This window comes from Equus asinus, chromosome 7 (genome assembly GCF_041296235.1).
Source record: "Equus asinus isolate D_3611 breed Donkey chromosome 7, EquAss-T2T_v2, whole genome shotgun sequence".
In the NCBI taxonomy this organism is placed as follows: domain Eukaryota; kingdom Metazoa; phylum Chordata; class Mammalia; order Perissodactyla; family Equidae; genus Equus; species Equus asinus.
This window is the reverse complement of record NC_091796.1, coordinates 83534483-83555802: the sequence shown is the minus strand read 5'-3', so window position 1 is coordinate 83555802 and position 21320 is coordinate 83534483. Positions and strand designations below refer to the sequence as shown.

The 21320-nt window shown below is 48.0% G+C and overlaps 1 protein-coding gene, 2 long non-coding RNA genes and 1 pseudogene across 3 annotated transcripts; 2 read left to right on the top strand and 2 right to left on the bottom strand.

Annotated features, from left to right (window-relative positions):
• Positions 1 to 4781: 4781 nt before the first annotated feature.
• LOC123286868 (uncharacterized) lies at positions 4782 to 8925 on the bottom strand. Its single transcript, XR_006529677.2, has 4 exons — positions 7720 to 8925; positions 7505 to 7628; positions 6304 to 6370; positions 4782 to 6188 (listed from the first exon to the last, which is right to left on the bottom strand). It is a non-coding gene; the product is annotated as an uncharacterized lncRNA (long non-coding RNA).
• On the top strand, positions 6380 to 17775 carry LOC123287162 (uncharacterized). Its single transcript, XR_011504688.1, has 4 exons — positions 6380 to 7244; positions 14808 to 14921; positions 16935 to 17051; positions 17216 to 17775. It is a non-coding gene; the product is annotated as an uncharacterized lncRNA (long non-coding RNA).
• Positions 13549 to 14068, top strand: LOC106827671 (protein CDV3 homolog pseudogene; annotated as a pseudogene).
• Positions 17488 to 21102, bottom strand: FOS (Fos proto-oncogene, AP-1 transcription factor subunit). Its single transcript, XM_014835741.3, has 4 exons — positions 20604 to 21102; positions 19575 to 19826; positions 19059 to 19166; positions 17488 to 18934 (listed from the first exon to the last, which is right to left on the bottom strand). Exons 1-4 carry the CDS (start codon positions 20742 to 20744, stop codon positions 18293 to 18295), a joined length of 1143 nt encoding a protein of 380 aa, XP_014691227.1. The 5' UTR covers positions 20745 to 21102; the 3' UTR covers positions 17488 to 18292.
• Between the last annotated feature and the right edge of the window lie 218 nt (positions 21103 to 21320).

The window sequence follows — 21320 nt, the reverse complement described above, 5'->3', positions numbered from 1 at the left end:
CCTCATTGTCTATCCTGTCACATCAAGGGCCCGGCCTTTGGAGGGGATCACACAGACTCGGGGTTCAAATCTCAGATCTGCCACCTGCAAGTCCTGTCATGTAAAGGAAGTGACGTCACCTTCTCCACTCTGGTTTTCTCATGGGAACAACATGGATAGTAATTCCTACCTCACGGGGCTGTTCTGAAGCTTGAAAGATGTGTTTCAAGCACTTGGCACATCAGAAACACTCAGGACATTATAGGTCTAAGTCATGTAACATGTCCAATCTGGTTTCCTGCTTACAAAGCAACATAGCCCTCGAGGCATCCAGTACCGCCTTGGGTACGTGTAGGGAGATGTAACTCGGCGACCACACGGAGAACAGGACTGATGCCGGAGGCACAGTGCTCAGGGCCCACAATATTTTTAGGAACACATGGAAACATTTTAATTTCTTTTAAAAATCAGAAGAAAACAATTAATTTTCCATGAAGAAAAGACTTAATATATTCACCTGTATACCAATGCAGTCATAAAATATAATCTTTAATAAATTTTTGTAGAGTAAGGGGCCCAGAAAGTTCAAAGTTCCTAGGGCCCACGGAAGTCATACTGCAGCCTGGATGAAGAAAGGCTTGATACTTTTTTTTAAAAGAGGTGGGAAAAGGGGCTGGCCCCGTGGACGAGTGGTTAAGTTCGCGCGCTCTGCTGCAGGCAGCCCAGTGTTTCGTTGGTTCGAATCCTGGGCGTGGACATGGCACTGCTCATCAAACCACGCTGAGGCAGCGTCCCACATACCACAACTAGAAGGACCCGCAACGAAGAATATACAACTATGTACTGGGGGGCTTTGGGGAGAAAAAGGGAAAAAATAAAATCTTTAAAAAAAAAAAAAAAAGAGGTGGGAAAAGCAAACAGTGACAAAAGAAGAAAATCTCTGACTAGATGAGTGTGAGTTCCTCCCAACCCTAGCATCCTTCAGTTTCGGGAAGAATCCTTTACAGAGTGTATTCTTAAGAATAAGTTTCCTAACACTATCAGAATCTGTGTGCCTATCTGCTTTTAGAAGGAGATCTTGTCCCCCAAGAATTTTGTGTGAATTTTAAAATTCATGCATGCTGCCTTCGTCAACCTGGTCAAGGATTGTCATGCCCTGCAGTGGTCGACAGAGGGCGCAGCGACTCAACCCTAAGCGTGGGAATCACAGTGAGTGTAGAACAGGAGGCTGCAGTCTGGAAGCCTTGCTGCTCAGAGGGTGGTCCCGGGACCAACAACATGGGCATCACCTGGGAGCTTGTTAGAGATGCAGAATCTTGCACCCTACCCTAGACCTCTTGAATCAGAATTCTCACGTTAAGAAGATCCCCAGTTAATTTATATACACAATAAAGTTTGAGAGGCACTGGTTAAAATTTCTAGTCTTAGAAAGGGAAGCCTGCGTCCACAAGGGAAAGGAGGTGGGAGAAGAGCTGGCCAAGGCATTCCTCACATTGAGGAAGATTAGCCCTGAGCTAACTACTGCCAATCCTCCTCTTTTTGCTGAGGAAGACTAGCCCTGAGCTAACATCCATGCCCATCTTCCTCTACTTTATATGTAGGACGCCTACCACAGCGTGGCTTTTGCCAAGAGGTGCCATGTCCGCACCCAGGATCTGAACCGGTAAACCCTGGGCCGCCGAGAAGCAGAACGTGTGAACTGAACTGCTGTACCACCGGGCCAGCCCCATCTCCTGTTCCTTCAACCAATCAGCCAGCATCAACCAAGATGGAATTGAAGCCACAGGAGGGGATGTAAAAGCATTTTGCGGATCACAAATCGACTGCCTCATTCTTCTTCCGTTCAATAAGTGCTTATTGAGTGTCTACTATGTGCTGGGCATCGGGGATACAACAGTGGACGAAAACAGATCCTGTTCCTGCCGTCGTGGAGCGTTCAGCCTCGTGGGGACACCAAGGGAGCATAACCACAAACACATAGCTACAAACCTGGATATTGCTATGCGGGGAAAAGAGGGCCATGAGACTAACAGGAGTAAGGGGGGCTGGTTTATCCCAAACCGTCAGGGACGGCTTCTCTGAGGAAGTCAGCCTGAAGATCTCTTGACATCTGAAGGGTGCATAGGAGTTAACCAAGAAAGGAGTAGGAGTTCCTGGCAGAGAGAAGAGAATGTACAAAGGTCACACAACAAGAAGGAACGTGGCGCACTCAAGGAACTGAAAGAAGACAGGCATGGAGTGATGCAACAGGAGGCTGAATGGCAGAAATCAGCCTCGAGGGGCCCAGGGACCAGAGGACACAGGCCCCACCTCAGATTTTACAGACGTGGCCTCCCAGGCTCCAAAGTGACTGGCAAGTGGCTCTGTTTCCAGGGGTCCCTGCTCCAAACGGTCCACGTGGACATCTCACCCCTGTCCACTGAGTTCTCGTTCTCCCCCACAGCCCACCCTCCCTGCTAACCTCTCCTCGCCCTCCCCAGCATCAGCCCCTTGTCCACTTCTTGTCCGTGTCTGCCTTCCACTCTCCAGCGTCTTCCCATTCACCGCGGAAACCTGCTCAAGTTCTCCCCGCGACTTTCCCAGACAACCAGACTTAATTTCAAGACAACTTCTCCTCCTGAAGAGAAGGCGATCCCTAAGTCAGAAACAACCACCATTTGTCGAGGCTCATCACATGCTGTGCCAGGCATCACTTTACACATCTTTTGCATCCAGTCCTCACAATCTTATTGGGTAGCTACCGTCACGCCAGCTTTACGGTTGAGGAAATTGAAGGGTAGAGAGGGTAATTTCCTCAAGATGACACGGCTAGAAACTAGTTGAGCCAATAGTACCTTCCTGTTTGCAACAGGCACTGTGCACTGTACTGTGACGCTGTACCGACGGCACAGCTACATTTCAAAAGACTTAAAAAGGAGCATGCCCTTGGCCTGCCTCGAAAGAAAGAATCTTGGATGCACACAAAAATTTAGCTGCAAAGATATCTGCAGCCTTGTCTATAATAGCAACAAAATTAGAAATAACCCAAAGATCCAACAACACAGGATTGGTTCAATTGTTGGGTGTTTATAACTAGAATCCTATGTGACTAGCTGTTAAAGTGATCGTGTAGAAAAATGTTTTATGTTTGTGATGTATGGTGCAGAAGAAGCAGATTGCAAAACGCTATTATGGCACGGTCCTATTTTCATAAAAACTGCCGCATATAAACTAAAGAGTATAAAACTAAAGTGCGTATTGGAGAGGGAGAATCAAAAATGTTAACAGTGGTTATCTCTGTGATGGAATTGAAGGTGATTGTTATTTGTTTTTATTTTGGTTATCTGATTTTTCAAAGGTTTCACCATGAGCATCTATTTCTTTTGCAAAGAGGAGGGAAAGAAAGAAAAAAAAGAAAATCAGGAGGTGTCGAGCCTTCCCATTTATTATGTTCTGTTATCTATTAAAAAAACAAACATACTGCTCTGCTGGGAACATTTAAAAACATTTTTCCTGGGGCCGGCCCCGTGGCCGAGTGGTTAAGTTCACACGCTCCGCTGTGGCGGCCCAGGGTTTCGCTGGTTCAGATGGCACCGCTCATCAGGCCACGCTGAGGTGGCATCCCACATGCCACAACCAGAAGGATCTACAACTAGAATATACAACTATGTACTGGGGGACTTGGGGAGAAGAATTTAAAAAAAACAAAACATTTTTTCTTATTACAAAAGCAGTATGTGCTTGCCAAAAACAAAAAATCAGAAAGTACCAACAAGTAAAATGAAGATAAAAACACTTTCCAGTCTCCCCAGAGACAACGGATATTAGCACCTTCGTGACTGTTCAGAAGCCACATTTTTTTCCATATTTCCATTTCTGGAAACACAACTTTGGAATGAGGCTCACAGGTCCTCTGTGATCCCCAAATGCTCCTAAACTGGATTTGTCCGGATCTCGGACTGCATCTGGGATCCTGGAATAACAACTTACTTGGTGTAGATCCTGGCCTGATGGAGAGCACACAAGTCCCCATGGCTCACGGAAGACAAGAGCCATCAAGTGCAAGGACGGTTGGAGTGATTCCCACCGTGTTTGGGATTGCAACACCTGCCATTGTTGGATTTTGCAATCCTCCTTCCCCCTTGAAAGAGAACTCAAAGGAACATACAGTATTTGCATACTCTCTTTAGTACTTTTCCACACATGCAGCTGAAGGGAATTAAGCTTAATTTAGCTTTAAGACTGTCGTAACCCTCCTTTCCCTAACCCCTTGGACAATTGTTGGCAATCAGCCTGGAGCGTCCTTGGTCAGGGATGGGAATGGCAGCTTTGAGGCGCTGTGCAGACAGGTTCTGCCATGAGGGAGGCTACACTGGGCCTGGGAGTCCAGCTCCTGGGGCAAGATGTCTCTGGGCCATTCCCACACGTACACACTCAACAACAACGGGTTTCCAGGGCCCACCCTCCCCACGCCCTGTCCTCCTAAAGTCCCCCCTCCTGGGAAGGAGAGGAGGAAAGGCCCACAGCTGCTGGCACCTGGCCCCACTGGGTCCCCACCCTCCCCGCAGCCCTCGGGCAGAAAATGTTCCTAGAGCTGATGTGTGAGTCACACCATTCCTGGTTTCTTCTGATGTTGTGCTATCTGGTCAGGGCCCAGATCAGGGCCCACCGTCCCACCCCCAAACTCCGTGAATTGAGCTGAGCTCATTGCTATTCAATACGTTCAATCTTTCTTGAAACCTCAAAGATTTTAGAGACTCTATTCTCCTTTATCTACAGCTCTCTTCTCATAGATAATAATAATCAGAGCTTCTGTTTATTGAGCTTCTTACATGCCAGGCATTTTACAAGCACGGAATGCACACAAGTCTTTTGAGGTAGACACAATTATCCCCACTTCACAGAAGAGAAAACTGAGGCTCCAAGGAGAGCCATCTGCCCCAGGTCACGCAGGTGCTAAAAGAGACAGGAGTCAACCCAGACCTGTCTGACCGCAAAGCTCATGCACTGCCCCGGAAGGTCAGCACGGGAGAGAACTGAGAGATCATATAATCTTCCCCCATTCCATTTACAAGACAGCTAAGCTGGAAAACTCATTTACAAACTGTTATATAGCACTTACTATGTGCCAGACACTGTCCTAGCACTTTGCAAATATCAAGTCAATTTATCCTCATCATATCACGATAGGATGGGCACTTATTTTTACAGAGGAGAAAAGCGAGGCACAGAGAGAAGAGTAAACTTGTACAAGGCCACACAGCAAGTGGTGGAGTCTGGATATAAACCTGGCTTTAGAGGCTGTGCTGCGTTGCTGAACCCTGGAGCAGAGATCCCCTCTCCTAATTCTTCATCCTTCCCACATCGCCACCCTCCTCCTCATCTTTCTAACAGACCACTCCAAACTTCCTCATCCCTCTCTGGGTGGTGGTGGTGTTCTCTTGTGAAACTGCTTTGTGAAACTACTTATTGTGCAAGGCTATATTGAATTACATCACTATCTAGATTCCCCCAAAGAGCTAAGAGGAAGATTTATCAAAGCAAAGGCTTGGAGTTGCTTCCGTAGAAACTAATTGATTAATTAATCCATTAATCAACAAGGGCTTGCGAGCAGGTTTCATCCCCAGCTCTGTGCTGGACCTTACGGGCGGGGTCTGTGAACACAAAGGCCACACAAACCTGGCCCCCACCCTCAAGGACACAACAGTAAAGCCAGTTTGTGAGTGTGCACTCCGTGGGCCGGGTCTGTGCATAGCTGTATTTCAAAACATTCACATAGGAGAGGGAAGTCAGAAAGGGTGTTTTGGAGGAGGTGGACTCTGAAACAGGGCTTGAAAGGGGCCGGGTTTGGCTAGCAGGAAGGAAAAAAGCCGTCCAGGCAAGAGAAACAACAGAAATGTTTTCTGCATCCAAATAGATCAGATCCTCAGAAATAAACTAGAGAGAAAAAAAACCTGGGATTTTTATTCCGCCCAGTTTTGCTGTTTCCATCAGAGTGAGCCAAAAAATCTCTTCCCCCAGCACCACCAGGGCGCTGCATCTGGAACAGGAAAAGTGCGCGCTGCCTCACGTGTCCAGCAGGGGGCAGAGCTGCTGCTTCTGCAGCTATGGCTCCGCACGATCAGAGAGACAGGCGAAGGATCCCAGACTTCCCAACTCCGCCAGGAGGGATGCCCGGAGGCGAGCGGTGGGCACCAGTCTTCTCGGTCTGAGCTGCCTTCATATTCAGCCTAGAAGTTAGGGAAGAAATAGAGGAGAGCATGTAAGAGGAAGTTGGGTGAGACTGAAAGGGAAGCGAGCGCGACATTAAAGCGCATTCTCCCACAGGATCTAACCTCTATGTACCATGAAAAGACGTTCCAATGGGGTTTCCATGGCTTCAGGTTACTCATGCCTTCTGCTGTCGACTTGGCTGAGAAAAGGTTAATGCAAGGCTTGGGTAATTGAAAAAGGACCAGCTGATCGTCTAAGACTGGTTTCAGGACAGCCAACTCAGGTTCTCTGGACAAGGGTAGCCATTCCAGCCACTATAGTCCTTCAATACAGGAGGAATGCTGGTTGTTTGGGGAGGACACCCCTCCTGGCCATCACCCCAGGCCCTGGAGTCATGCTGTGGGGCTGTGTATGGCTGTAGACGTGCCACTCGCATCCTTTAGGAGCCCTGAAGTCAGTATTTAGCTTCATTGTACACCCCACCATCTGAGCCAGGCAACAGGGTCCCGCAGCCACAAGAGCACAGGGAGTTAGAGGTGAGGTGCAAGGGACACTAATATGAAGCCCGGAAACCTGGCTTTCACCTGTCTCTAACTAGCTATGCAAGTTTGGAGGGGTGAACCAACTTCTCTGGGCCTTAGTTTCTCCATTTGTGAAACGGAAAGGCTGAATTAGAGAATAGTATGATGTGCGTTCCAGCTCTGAAATTTTGAAAAACAGACACTCCTCTGGCCAGAAGAACGGGGTAACGGGCAGGGGGATGGGGGCAGTGAGCCCGCGAGCCAGCAGCTTGAAGAGTTAACCCTCCGCCCGCAGTCGGCTCCCCAGCTGAGGCCACTGCGGCACTGCCCGCCCCGCCCCCGCCCTCCTGATCCGGCGGCACACACCCACGGCTCCCTCGGAGACTTCTGGAATCTCGCTGGATTCCTCCTAGGAATGCTTATTGCCCTTTACATCTGCAAATCGCTTTACATCAGCAACCCTGCTGCGCGATTATTAATCATCGCAATATTCCTCCTTCCGCCTATAAAAGGAATTGCGGGGGTCCGGATTTATGAAGGTGAACTCCGAAGGTAATTTGCCTCGGATTCATTCAATAATCAGTTACCTAAAGTTAATTAAACGCCTAATATGAGCAAGGCGCAAAGAGACACAAATCCAGTTACTGGGGGTCAGAATTGTAGGGGTCCTCAAAGAACTTCACTGACATTCCAACTATGTCATGGGGTAGGGCGGTAGTTAGAAGGTGAGGGACGGTCTCCCCTCACAAACCTGATGACACTGCTGCAACCATTACGCCTCCCCCGACCTCTCCATCCCCAGTTCATTTTACCAGGCTGGGTAAAGGGAAGTGACCTTTCCAAGGTCACTTATCCCCCGAGGGGGCAACTCTGATCCCACAACCTCGGACTTCAAAGCTTTCCACTGCGCCATGGGCGAGAATTTTACGTTCAAGCCTATAAAATATAAAATAGAGTTCGATGAGGGATGGCTGTTTTCATGATTTCCGGGCACAGAGTGGGAAAATCGTGATCCCAGCTCACCCACCCGGAAAGACGAGACAGCCCCAAATCTCGACTGCAGCCTCAGCAAGCAGTCCGAGTCCGGGAATGCTGGAGATCTCAGCGTTCCTCCGTCAATCCCCTACGCCCTCTCTCGGGGTCCCCAGCGCCCCCGCCCCTCGCCTCGGCTGGGGAGTCCGGGAAGGGGCGGGGGTCGCGCGGAACCGGCCGCCCGCGGCATTCCACGGGGGCGTGGCCGGGGCAGGGGGCGGGGCGGGGCGCGCGCCGGGCTCCCAGCCTCCTCCCGACGGGCGGCGCGGCGGCGGCGCCGAATATGGGCAGAGCGGAAGCGGCGGGCAGACGTCACGGCGCCGGGTGGGGGCCGCGCTGCTGGGCCGATGACGGGAGGCGCTGACGGCGCCGACGTGTCACCATGGAAACCAAACAGTAAATAGCAAACTCGCGAGCTCCTGGCACAGCCTGACCCAGCGACCTGGCCTGGAGCAAAGGGCCGGAAGCTGGGAAGGGCCAGGAGAAAAAACCTGGGCCTGGCAGACGGGGGCAGGGGCGCGGCGAGGGTGCCCAGAGGGCGGAGGAGGCGACGGCGAGGGAGCACCCTTTCTGGGAGGTCCCTGGGAAGCCAGCTCTCCCTCAGCCCGGGATCCAGCAGGGGCAGGTCAGGAACAGAAAGAAGCCCTCCTGGATGGAAAGAAACCTTCCTCTCCTTTTTGAAGGACTTCCTTCGGGCTGCAGGGGTGTTGGGAATATTGGTTTTGCTTCCTTTTTGCTTATTAGTGGCTAAGAATTCAGGCATTGGAGCCACACTACCCTGGACTCAAATTCCAGCTCCCCACTCTAGATGGATGGTCTCAAGGCGATCACAGTCCTTCCGTGCCCCCATATTATCTATGAAATAAGGTTGATAGCAGGACTTACCTGCGAGGTTGTTTTAGTGAATTACTATAGGCGTGTGTCTATGTGAGTGTTTTTGGAACAGTGTCTAGCACATTGTGAGCCCAAATTAGTGCTAGCTATTTATTTTTATTCCTAAGCACAGCAGTGGCTTACCTAATATTAGGCAACTACTAAATCATGTGACTGATGTAATGTTTTGTTTTTTGATTCATTTTTTAGTTTTAAAATAATTTTAAAAGAATTTTCCATTTAAAGTTAACATTAAAATTTAATTAAATGTTTCCTGTATTCACTGAAATGTGCACTTACCAAATAAAAACATTACATGTCTCAGTTTGCACTGCTTCACTGTTGTAAATATTAAACATAAAAACTCTAAATGGTCGTATAGAATAACAGAACTGAAGTGACTCAAGGTCAGTGTCTTTGTCTTTACAGTCACTGTGTTGTCTTCGTTTGTTTCAAATCTGCTGTTCAAACACAGTATTGTGTACTCCCTACCACAGGGTTGGAGACACACACAGCCCCCTAAAAGATCTCAAATGATTCTGAACCATTACAAACTCACCCTTAAAATGAAAGGACATAGTTAAGTCCATGGTTTGGAGACCAACTGTTAGTAGAACTGGGCATTTACTTCCATGTAGAATACAATGTCTTAAAAGATAAGTCATTTTTTAAATGGAGCTTACATATACATTGTGAAAACTCAACAGTAACCCCAGCAACTGTTGAGAACTTAAAACAACCAAAGATTTTTTCAGGCAGGAGTATTTTGTCACTGACAATGTCTAGAATTTCCAGCTCATGGTGTTAATAAAAACTAGATCAACTTTAGCTGGTTTTATTATTATTTTTAAATTCTCAGCAGTTAATGTGACCCCTTGTGGATGACAGACCCTAGCGTGACCCCCAATAATTCCTGCCTCCTGATGTCTATGCCTTTGTATAATTCCCTCCCCTTGAGAGCAGGTGGAAGCCGAGACTTGCTTCTAAGCCATAGAATATGGCAAAGGTGACGGGATGTCACTGCTATGATTGTGTCACGATACATAGAGAGATATATATAAAAGACTCCATGTTGCTAGCACACACTAGTAGGTTCTCTTGGCGGGCTTGATGAAGTGAGCAGCCGTGTTGAGGAAGCTCACATGGCAAGGAACTATGAGCAGCCTCTAGGACCTGAGGGCAGCTTCCAGCCAACAGTCAGCAAAAAGCAGGGCCTTAGTTAACAATCATAAGGAAGTAAAGTCTGCCGACAACAGGAAGGAGCTCAGAGGTAGACCGACCGCTTCAAGCATCCAGCTGAGAAAGCAGCTCAGCTGACACCTTGATTGCAGCCTTGTGAGACCTTGCATAGAGGACCGAGCTGAGCTGTGCCCAGACTCCTGACCCACAGAGACTGTGAGATGATAAATGTGCGTTGTTTCAAGCTGCGGAGTGTGTGGTAATTTGTTATACAGAAATAGAACTCTAATCGGTCCTCTTTGCCTGCACCTGGGCCAGACTGCTCCCACCTCATGGCGCTTGGTGGGCTGCCGCACAGTGCCTGCACAGCTTAGGCCTTCCCCCAAAGGATGCGGTGTGGGCCCTTTCAGTGCGTCTCCACAGAAGCCATCTGATGTCAGTTTTGAAGCTGGATAGGGAGCTTTGAGATTTTTGAAGCCCACTCCTGATGTGGTAGAGGAAACAGTCTCAGAGAGGTTAAAGTCTCACCCTAGGTCACATAAGTACATATTTAGGGGCAGATTTTAGCATTCTAGCCAAGCAGTTAAGCACTTTGGCCTTTAGAATCACAAAGAGCTGATTTCAACTCTCAGATCTGCTAATTACCGGTTGTGTGACCTTGGTTAACCTATTTAACCTTTTCTAGATCATTGTCCTATCTGTAAAATGAAGATCCTAATAATATCTGCTTCATAGGATTGTTGTGAGGACTAAATGAGAGCATCCATTCAACAAAAGAATTATCGTATGCCCATTATGTGCCAGTTACTAGAGGTAAAGTGATTAGCAAAGCAAATATGGTCGCCAATTTAGCATTCCCTGTAAAGCACGTAGCACAGCCTGACCCAGAGCAAGTGTGTGCGAAATGTTAGCCTTATCAATATTGTGTCCTAAGGCTCCAGCTTCTATCCCAACCACATGCCTCCAGACAAACTCAATAAATTCACATCATAGAACCTCTATCGTGTAATTCCAGCTGCTTACATTGCCCCCCTGGGTATTCCACAGGTGTCGCAAACTCGACATGTGCAACACAGAACTTATCTTCCTGTCCCCCAACCCACTCTTCTTCCTATGATCACAAAGTCATTGGTGGGACCACAAGCGTCCTTGTGTGTCAAGCCTGGCAAACCTGGGAGTGAGCTTGGATTCCTCCCTCTCCCTGACCTCCCACATCCACTCAGTCACCAAGTCCCGACAGTCCTACCCCCTAATTACCTCTTGTTCCCTCTCCATTCCCACCACCACTGCCTTGGTTCAGCCTACACACAACTGAACTAAGTAAATACCAGGCCCTTCATGATCTGGCCACAGTTACCTCTTCTTGACCCATCTCCAGCCCCCTCTGCTTTGATGCTGCAATATTGATGTAAATGAAATCAAATGTACTTGTGTGATGCTCTATAATTTACATCTCCCACCCTCTCCTCCTCCTACCCCCACGTTTTATAGTCCAGCAAAACCAAGTGCATTGTTTTATGAGTCTGTGCCTTCACAGTGCTATCCCTCTGTCTCCTGGAGTTCTTCCACGTGCCACTGGCTCATCTAGCAAACTCCATCTATCTTTGAAGCCCAGCTCAGAAGTCACCATCTCAGAGGCTCCCCCCAGATGGAGTTCATCCCTCCCTCCTTCGTGCACGCCCTGCGCCTTGTGTCAGTTTTCATTATTTCAGTGTAGTACGATGGATATGTTTATGTGTCTTTCTGCCTTACTAGACCATGAACTCTTTGAGGACAGGACTATGCCTTCCTCACATCTGAATCCAGCACCTGATACATAGTAGACATCCAGAAACTTTCTGTTGAATGAGATGAAGCCCATGCTTGCTCCAGAGGGTATATGTTTTCTCCCCTGACCCCCTTCTCCCTAAATTATAAAGATGATAAATAATAGCTAACACTTCTATAATACATCTGTGTGCCCAGGCACTGTAATAAGTACTCTATGCATACTAACTTATTTAATGCTCACAACCCTAGGAGGTGGGTACAATTATTATCCCCCTTCTACAGATGGGGAGACTAAGGTACAGAGAGGCAAAGTAACTTGCCCAACGTCAAGGAGCCAGGATCCAGAGCTGAGTCTATGCTCTGATTACTCTCCGCTATTGGAGGCAATTCCTCAAATCCAGATTAATTCGTCATATTGTTTTGATAAGTTTGGCTATGATGACAGTCTCATGATTGACTAAAAAGCCTGAAAACAAGTCATTGTTTCTGTAGATCTGACCACGAATCGCTCCCCAAAGTAAACGTGGCAGCAGCTGGGGGCTGTGCCATTTACCCTTCGGATGATGGTGCTGCCCCTGGTTCCACCGCCTTTCACAGAGCCTGCTGCTAATGGAACCGACGGTCAGACCCCTCTGGGTTCTTATCCAAATCAACTGATTGAACCAAACCTAAGTGCCATGTCAGTGTGAGCTGAAAGTATAAAGGGCTTATTAATTAAGAAGAGCTGATGGCCACCGGGCCAGGCAGCCTCCTTGGGACAATGACTGGAGCCCTTTCTGCTCTTTGTCCCCTTGGACGGCTGAACAATGCTTCTTGGGCAAAGGAAAGGTGGCTTAGTTAAGTCCTTGAGTGGGTGTGTGGAGCCATTGAAATGAATTCTGTTGCAACTAAACCGGTTTATGCTTCTGTTGCTTTCTCCTGTGTGCAAAGAAAGGGGAAACCTCCCCTGCCAGCACCCTTCGGGCACTTTGAACTCATTCATTAGGGTTCACTACACTTTATTCCCGTCTGCTTTTCCTCAGGTCTGGGCATATGCTTGGTAAATAAGGGTTATGATAATGACATTGATATTGATAACGATAGTGATAGCAGCTAACCTTTATTCTTCTATTCTAATGCAGACCAAATTGTAGGTTTTATAATTTAGCACACCAATTGCTAGGAACCCATGAATTCAAATGGATTTGTGTGGTAGTGTGAAAATTTTATAGCCATAAGAATGAAAAATATAGTTTTGTTTGTTTCTTTGAAGATGATTATACCTATATTTACATATGCATCCATTCTTCATTCGATATTGAAACAAATTTCTCAATGTAATTAGTCGAGAAGTGTGAGTGATCTGCAGTATATTTGTATTTTTTGTACCCCTTAAAATTCCTTCCCAAGCTAGCTGGTTCCTCATCTTAATGTTGTAGAACTCTTGACGAGAATTTTTTTTAAACAAGGGGGCGTGCCCTTCCACTCAGGAAGAACTCTATAAAGTGAACAGTCGTATTCACTGTTAAGTTCTAGTTACCTCCCTTTAGACATTTTTGTAATTTTTATCTGCCTTCATTCACTCGTCCATCTTCATTCACTGAACAAGCATTTGAATGCCTAGTAGGCATTGGGGATACAGAGGTGATCAAGACAGAAAAGGTCCCTGCTCACGTAGAATTTGCTGTCCAGTGGTGAAGCACAGAAATTTGTTAAAACAGAAAAGAAAAGCTATATTACGTGTTGCAGGTAGTGAGATGTGCTGTGAACAATGAGGCAGGATAATGAGACAGTCATGGGGCAAGGGTGTATGCAGAAGTTACTCTAGATAGAATGGCCTGCGAAGGCTTCTTGGAGGGACTGTCCTTGACGCTGAGTCCTAATGACAGGAAGGAGCCAGCCTGAGAAAAGGGGCCCCAGCAGAGGTACAGCAAGTACCTGCAGCAGCAACACTCGTGCTCTGTGTCAGGGATGGAAGGAAAGCCATTGAACAGAGTGCCTGTAGGGGAGGAGGCATGAGTGGAAAGAATTTGAGCAAAAAGAGGTTGATTACGTTGGCCTCAGAGTTCAGGCAATGCAAATAAGTGGAAAGGAAGAAGACGACAATGAGAAAAGAGCAGATCCAGGTGATAAACTGGGAAGAAGGTGGAGGTAGTGGGGTGGTGTAGAAAAATCTTCAGGTCCCTGGAATTAAACAGCTCCAGTCTGAGCACCTCCTGCTCCAGGAATTGTTACAGAAACCCCAGAACCAGCAATGACTTGACGGTGTGTATAGACCTCCTGGGGCCAGGTTAACCACAACAAGGAAAACACCACAAGGACCACTAGAAATATATAGTGATGCATAGTTCCCCTCCCTGCCGTTCACTGCCAAGCACATAGAAAGCCAGAAGGATAAAGAAATGGAGGAGAGCTTTGTAGTAGTCAGCCATAAAACGAGAGGTAGGAATGAGGTTTCAAAAAACCAGGCCTTTACACTTCAGCTAGACAGCCAGTACGCTGTGCTTGAAAATCAGAAAAGCAGCCACACACAGTACAGTTAAGGAATGGTCTTTGCTAACCCTTCTAAGATACCTAGACCACAGCTAACCAGCATGAACAGCCATTTGTTTGTTATCTGATCTCTGCTGGACCTACAACCAAAGCAGACCACTGCATATGAGTGACCGGCCCTATTGCACTACGGAAGTTTAACATGTCACAACTGCTCTTGATGTATATTGGATATAGGGTGGGGTTCATTGTTATGTAAGTATGTGAGCTAGATTCAGCAGTCTTCTTTCATAATTACTCTGCAAATGCAAAAACAACAAAAAAAGAATTAACTCTTTAATATTTACAGCCAAACAACACGGCTTAAAGGACTCTGATAATCAACATTCAAGTAATGCTCATATCTCATTTATTTTTTGAGGAATTTGATTATTCTGTGTTTGAAGGAGGTCTCATACACAGTTTAAAGGTTGATTTTTTTGTTTGACTTTTTTTAATTTAAAAAACATTGAAACTTTAGATATTTCCTTAGAGTAATCATTTAAGAACTTTTACTTTGCTTCCGTCTCTTCTTTGTCCATTAATTAAAGATAGCATAATTGATTTACTTTCATTCACACGTGGAAAGTTGTTGTTGATGCAAAATTACTGTTATGAGAACAAATTGTTAAATGCTACCCTTTAATTTTGATAATTATGCAAGATGCAGGAATGTGCAAAGATGATGCAGGATCTACAATCCACTGTCATATGGAGATAAATATTTATTTTCTTCTACCCCTTTTCCAGCCAAAATTAATTAGCCAGAAGCACAATGGCAGTGCATTCACTCTGAAGTTGAATTGGCAGAAGAAAGCCAGAGGAGGCAGAGGAGGAATTCCAGGAGCCAAAAATGGAAGTGGGGTATGTGTTTGAAGCCAGATATAAAAGATATGAACTCGCTATTGCTCAATATCCTAACAGGGCCTGGGATAGGAGAATTTTGAGAATACCTGAGGAATATATTTCTGCTTGTTGAAATAGTGCAGAATTTATTCCTTCATCCACCCGGCAAATATTCGTTAACCTTGTATTATATACCAGGCACTGAGCCAGGTGTGGGGATCAACTGCTGAGCTAAACTAGACATTGTCCCCATCAGGAAATGACCCCCTTCCATCCTTATTCCCATCCCCTGCTGTTATATGTGCATCTTCTGCATCAGTCTTGAACATGCTGCCCTGAGACAATTATTTTGTTGAGACCAGTGTAAGTCCATATCTTGTGGGTGGGGATCAGAGTCTTTCCCAAAGGAAGTTGAGGCTCCCAGAGTCAGTCATCCATGGGGCTTGTTGAATCCTGAGTCAGGAAAGGAGGATTTGGAAGAAGCCCTTCAGCTGGAAAGATAGGCAATTCCTTTTTTTTCTTGATCCCATAAGAATGGTCAGCAGGGGGCTTGATGGGATGTCAACCCTATGGGGGACCCTATAACAGGCCTCTGAGAACACTATTAAAGAGATGCCCTGTGGGGGCTGGCCCCGTGGCCGAGTGGTTAAGTTCGCGCGCTCCGCTGCAGGCGGCCCAGTGTTTCGTTGGTTCGAATCCTGGGCGCGGACATGGCACTGCTCGTCAGACCACGCTGAGGCAGCGTCCCACATGCCACAACTAGAAGAATCCACAACGAAGAATATACAACTATGTACCGGGGGGTGTTGGGGAGAAAAAGGAAATAATAAAATCTTTAAAAAAAAAAAAAAAAGAGATACCCTGTGAACAAGTCCCTCTCCCTGGACCTTTAATGCAGTCTTGTTGATGCAGCAGGCTGATCTCAGCCGGGCTATGGTGAACCAGAGGAAGGGTCTGGGTCCAGGTCTAGACCAGGGCTGTCAAATAGAAAGTGGCTGACCGTGGCCATTAGTCAGCTCCTCAGGAGCAGTCCAGTGTCCAGGGCTAGAGGTCCAGCCTCCCTTCTCCATCTGGGAAATCTCCTTTCTTGGGTTGTTATTACCATACATGTAAGAGAGCCAGCTGGTTCCCTAACAGGGTATATCACCTTGTTATTTCAGATCTGGGTGTTAGTTACAGTAACTCCATATTTAGTTGAGGTCATATTTAAAGGCTACAGAAAATTTACCCTCTGAACAGCAAACAGGCATCTAAGGCCACGTTCGTTAATCCCAGACAGACAAAAACAATATGCAAATGGTGTGCGATCTTTCAGTGCTCTTAAGAGTCTAAAGTAAGTTGCTTTCAAATGTCAATTACTAAGTGAGGAGCAGGGAGAGCACAGGTGAGAACATCAACCTCCACGGAACTGTCATTTTAAATTAAAACTTTCAGCTGGACAGAATGTGACACCCCCCATAGCCACTCGGTGATTTTCATTATCACCAAAGCATTAGAAGGCTGGCACTGAAGCTCCTTGCCCACCTAGCATGTGTTCAGACCTGGTCTCTGGCTTGCAAGCCTGGAGCCTGCAGGAGACCTGAGAGCAGGGCAGCAAGGGCGCCCCCTCCTTTCTTGGTGGTTTGTACATGTGCGTGTAAGTGCCCCATTATCAGAGGTGTCCAGACAAAGGTCATGTTCTTCTTTAAGATGATAAACTTTCTAAATTAAAGCTTATTCCGAGTTGTGTTGACTTCTTGAGCTATTATGTAATGTTTTATTTACTGAATGATTAACCATTATTTGTACTGTTTGAGCTCCCTTTCCACTTCTCAGCACCAGCGTTTTCTTCTCCCAGTAAAAACTGAATGTCAGGCATAGGTTGTTAAAGAAACTTCAGAAATTACAATGCATTTGTCACTAAGGGATGGGACAATAACCCTCCTTTCCTCCTGAGAATGAAAATAACCCAACTAAATGTATGTATGTTAGAGTTAAGGACTGAAAAGTTGCTTTTTTTTCTAACCAAGTAAACACTTTCTTTTAACCCAGACGCAGGTCAGCCTGATGGATGTGATAATAAGTGAGGAAGTTACGATTCCAATCCTAATAGTGAAATATTGAGAGAGTCTTTCATTCTAACCATTCTTCAATTTGCTCACCTTTAAGGTAGGAGGAAACCTTCACTTGACTTTGTGGGAACAAAAAGTTACAAAGTGGTTTGTGCAAAGCTTAATTCTGTTTGCTAAAAGGATTTCTCTAAGATCAAGACATTTAAATTTAATATTAGCACGACTAGATTTAAACATTCCCCCCTTTGACTTTCCAAACAGAAAAAGAAGCAGGAAGACATGTTCCCGCAAAAGCTATTGTACAGCGGGTTCCCACCCCCACAATCTCTAATGAATCTCAGCATGAGCATTGCAACGTGAAGACCTATTCATAAAATATTCCAGCATCAGCTCTAGAGTTTCCTTCTCTTTGATAAGGCATCCAACAAAGGGTGTGTCCCCCTCCAGGAGCTGCCCTTCTTGACAAACTGGTCTGCAACAAATACCTCTCCGAATCTTACAAAACTTCCAGAATGAAAAGAGCATGAGGTTGATCGCATTCAACTTAAATGCTTTTATTGACAATGTCTTTGAACAATAAGCAAACAATGCTTAAATTTTTCATTCAAATTCACTTTCCACATGTCAAAAGACCTCAAGGTAGAAAAAAATAAAATAAAAATATAAATATCTGAGAATCCATCTTAATAAATAAATTAAAAACACAATAAAACGTTTTCATGGAAAACTGTTAATGTCAGAACATTCAGACCACCTCAACAATGCATGATCAGTAACATTACAATGGACATTGATGTTGAAGAAAAACTACAGTACATGGATATAGCTATTTATTTCTATCTACTAGAAAATAAAGTCATATCTTTTCTTAGTTTAATATTGGTCATTGCTAATCAGAACACACTATTGCCAGGAACACAGTAGTTATTGTTAAAATCAGCTGCACTAGATACAATTTGAAAATATCCAGCACCAGGTTAATTCCAATAATGAACCCAATAGATTAGTTAATGCTATGAGAAGACTAAAGAGAAAGAGAAAAGAGACACAGACCCAGGCCTGGCTCAACATGCTACTAACTACCAGCTCTCAGATGTGTCACTGGGAACAATACACACTCCATGCGTTTTGCTACATCTCCGGAAGAGGTAAGGACTTGAGTCCACACGTGGATGCTTTCAAGTCCTTGAGGCCCACAGCCTGGTGTGTTTCACGCACAGATAAGGTCTTCCCTAGGTCTACGGGAACCCTCGAGGGAAGACGTGTTTCTCCTCTCTGTAATGCACCAACTCGGGCAGTGGCGCTTGTGTGTGCCTGCTGCCTCCCCTCCCTGCCTGCTCACAGGGCCAGCAGCGTGGGTGAGCTGAGCGAGTCAGAGGAGGGCTCATTGCTGCTGCTGCCCTTGCGGTGGGCAGCCGCACAGCTGGGGAAGGAGTCAGCCTCGGGGTAGGTGAAGACGAAGGAAGACGTGTAAGTGGTGCAGCTGGGAGTACAGGTGACCACCGGAGTGCACAGGGGCTCCAGCTCTGAGGCCATGGGCCCCATCCCCAGGGAGCCACCGTGCAGGGGCTCCCAGTCTGCTGCATAGAAGGAACCAGACAGGTCCATGTCTGGCACAGAGCGGGCGGTCTCAGAGCCACTGGGCCGGGACGATGCTGGGAACATGAAGTCATCAAAGGGCTCGGCCTTCAGCTCCATGCTGCTGATGCTCTTGACAGGCTCCACTGAGGGCTTGGGCTCAGGATCATTAAGGAGGGGCAGGGTGAAGGCCTCCTCAGATTCAGGGGTGGCAGCCTCAGGCAGGCCCCCACTCAGATCAAGGGAAGCCACAGACATCTCTTCTGGGAAGCCCAGGTCATCGGGGATCTTGCAGGCAGGCCGGTGAGCTGCCAGGATGAACTCTAGTTTTTCCTTCTCCTTCAGAAGGTTGGCAATCTCGGTCTGCAAAGCAGACTTCTCATCTTCTAGTTGGTCTGTCTCCTGTAGACAGAAGGAGAAAGCAAAGCATAAGACACAGTCTTACTCAAGGACACTGCACCTCTGTGCCCCATCTGCAACTTTCCCCTTAAGTTTTAAAAAGGAGTGACTCCTGGGCTCTACCTACCGCTTGGAGTGTGTCAGTCAGCTCCCTCCTCCGGTTCCGGCATTTGGCTGCAGCCATCTTATTCCTTTCCCTTCGGATTCTCCTTTTCTCTTCTTCTTCTGGAGACAACTAAAAGAAAAAAAAAGACCAACATTCAGTAACAGTGTCTGCCATCAGCTCCAATCACCCGCCCCAGGGAAACTGGCTCCTGCAGCTTCCCAGCTTCCTGGCACTTTTTCTGTGAAGCCATTTCTAACCTGCAGTTGCAGGCTGGGTGTGACTTGCATTTCAAATAAGATCCTCAGCAAGAGAAGAGAAGGAAGAGCCCAGGATAAAAGCATGAGATAGGAACCTATTAGGGCATTTCTCAGGGTGCGACTATCAGAATACGACTTGGGATGGAAAGGGCTTGAAGCCAGTGTTCCCTGTTCAGGATGTGCGGTCAGTTCCATCCGAGGCTTCACCCTATCTACTGTGCTCCCCATCTCCACCAGTGCCTACCCCTCTGCAGAGAGATGGTGCAGAAGAACTCCTCACCTGTTCCACCTTGCCCCTTCTGCCAATGCTCTGAGCTCTGCCTCCTGTCATGGTCTTCACGACTCCCGTCCTGGAGTAAGCCCCAGCCGAGGGGGTGGGGACTCCATAGGGGTGAGGAGCTCTGGTCTGGGATGGGGCTACCGAGGAGACCAGGGTGGGCTGCACCAGCCACTGCAGGTCCGGGCTGGTCGAGATGGCAGTTACCGTTGGGATGAAGTTGGCACTGGAGACGGCCAAATCCGTGCAGTAGTCCTAGAACGAAACAGAAGGGGAAAGCTGATGTGAGCAAGCAGGTGCCAAACACAGGTGGAGCGGAGCGAGTTGAGTTCCCAGTGCCGCATGCAGCAGGGAGAGAGAGGGAGGAGAAACGGTCCTGCCAGGGACTGCTCATGTCTTTTTATATGCCCCTCATCCTGGATGAAAGGTCTCCCCCTTTCCACCCAAGAATTCCGCAGCGCAGCGCCTTTCTCCTCCATCCCGCTGCCGCGTTCCCGTTATCCCTTCAGCATCACTCGCTTGAAAGGGGGTTTGTTATAAATATCCCTGACGTCTGCGCTGACGCAGGCGCCGCTCCGGAGTCTCCTGAATGAACTCGCTTTTTATCAATGAAACTGCCTTACACACCCGCCTGCTTCACCCTCCTCCCCCGCCCCTCCTCCCTGCTCCAGGCTGCGAGGGGAGGGGGGATTGCCGCTTTCTGCCGCCTCCCCGGAGGAGCCAGGCTCTAGTTAGCGAGTCTTTGCTCGGGATACGTTTGCCCCAACTAATGTCAGAGACCAGCCAGGGAGCGCGGGCCGGCAACAGCTCAGAAGGAGCCTGCCGCGGGAAAGGAGAACCAATTCCTACTATGACAAGCGTGCCTGTGCTCCGAACGAGTCCCGCACTCCCGAGATAGGGCTGCTCCAGCCGGGGCAGACTCCCTCCCGAGCGAAAGGGGTCCCTGACTCGTCTTCCTGAGCATCCCGCCCCCGAGTCTCCTCCCCGGTAACCCCGAGGCCGGGCCCGGCCGGTGCGCGTAGCCAGCCTTACCTGCGCATTGACCGGAGAGCCCATACTGGAGAAGGAGTCGGCCGGCGAGTGGTAGTAGGAGAGACTGTCCCCGGCCGGGGAGGCGCTGCTGCAGCGGGAGGATGACGCCTCGTAGTCGGCGTTGAAGCCAGAGAACATCATGGTCGCAGTTAGTCAAAGCCGGGGCGAGGGGCTGAGGGGCGGAGACAGGTAGGAGCGGTGGGGCAGAGCTGGGTAGGAGCGCGGTCACTGCTCGCTCGCTGCGCCGCCGCCGACTCTGTCTCAGCTTCTCGGCTGCTCACTGCAGATGCGGTTGGAGTACGAGGCGCCGCAGCCACTGCTTTTATAACAGCATTTTATGAATGAGCCCAACACGTCATGGGCGCAACCATCGCGGCGCCGCAGGGGTGGCTGGCGGACCTGGACACTTCTGCCACCTCCTTACTGCCTTCGCCGCCCTCGCAGCCCTCTGCCCCCCGTCTTGTTGTGTTTCTTTATCTAATGAGCGTTTAACAATCTGGGTCTTAGGGGTCTCGTGGACCCCCCGAGATGAGGGATTTCGGGGATGTCTCCCCCCACGCCCGCAGGGAACGGCCGTGGAAACCTGCTGACGCAGATGTCCTAATATGGACATCCTGTGTAAAGGGGGGGAGGATATTGACGGGAACTGCTTGCCGGCTGCAGCCAACACCAAGGGTGCAGCGCGGGGGGAGGCGGGGGCCGCGGCCGGGGGAGGGG

What these genes read in the sequence shown, in the direction of transcription:
- FOS (XM_014835741.3), bottom strand. Translation starts at nt 20,744, where the DNA reads ATGATGTTCTCTGGCTTCAACGCCGACTACGAGGCGTCATCCTCCCGC. An exon ending in GAAGGGGCAAGGTGGAACAG is followed by an intron (nt 19,167 to 19,574) that starts GTGAGGAGTTCT and finishes TTTTTCTTTTAG; the next exon opens with TTGTCTCCAGAAGAAGAAGA. An exon ending in TGACTGACACACTCCAAGCG is followed by an intron (nt 18,935 to 19,058) that starts GTAGGTAGAGCC and finishes TTCTGTCTACAG; the next exon opens with GAGACAGACCAACTAGAAGA.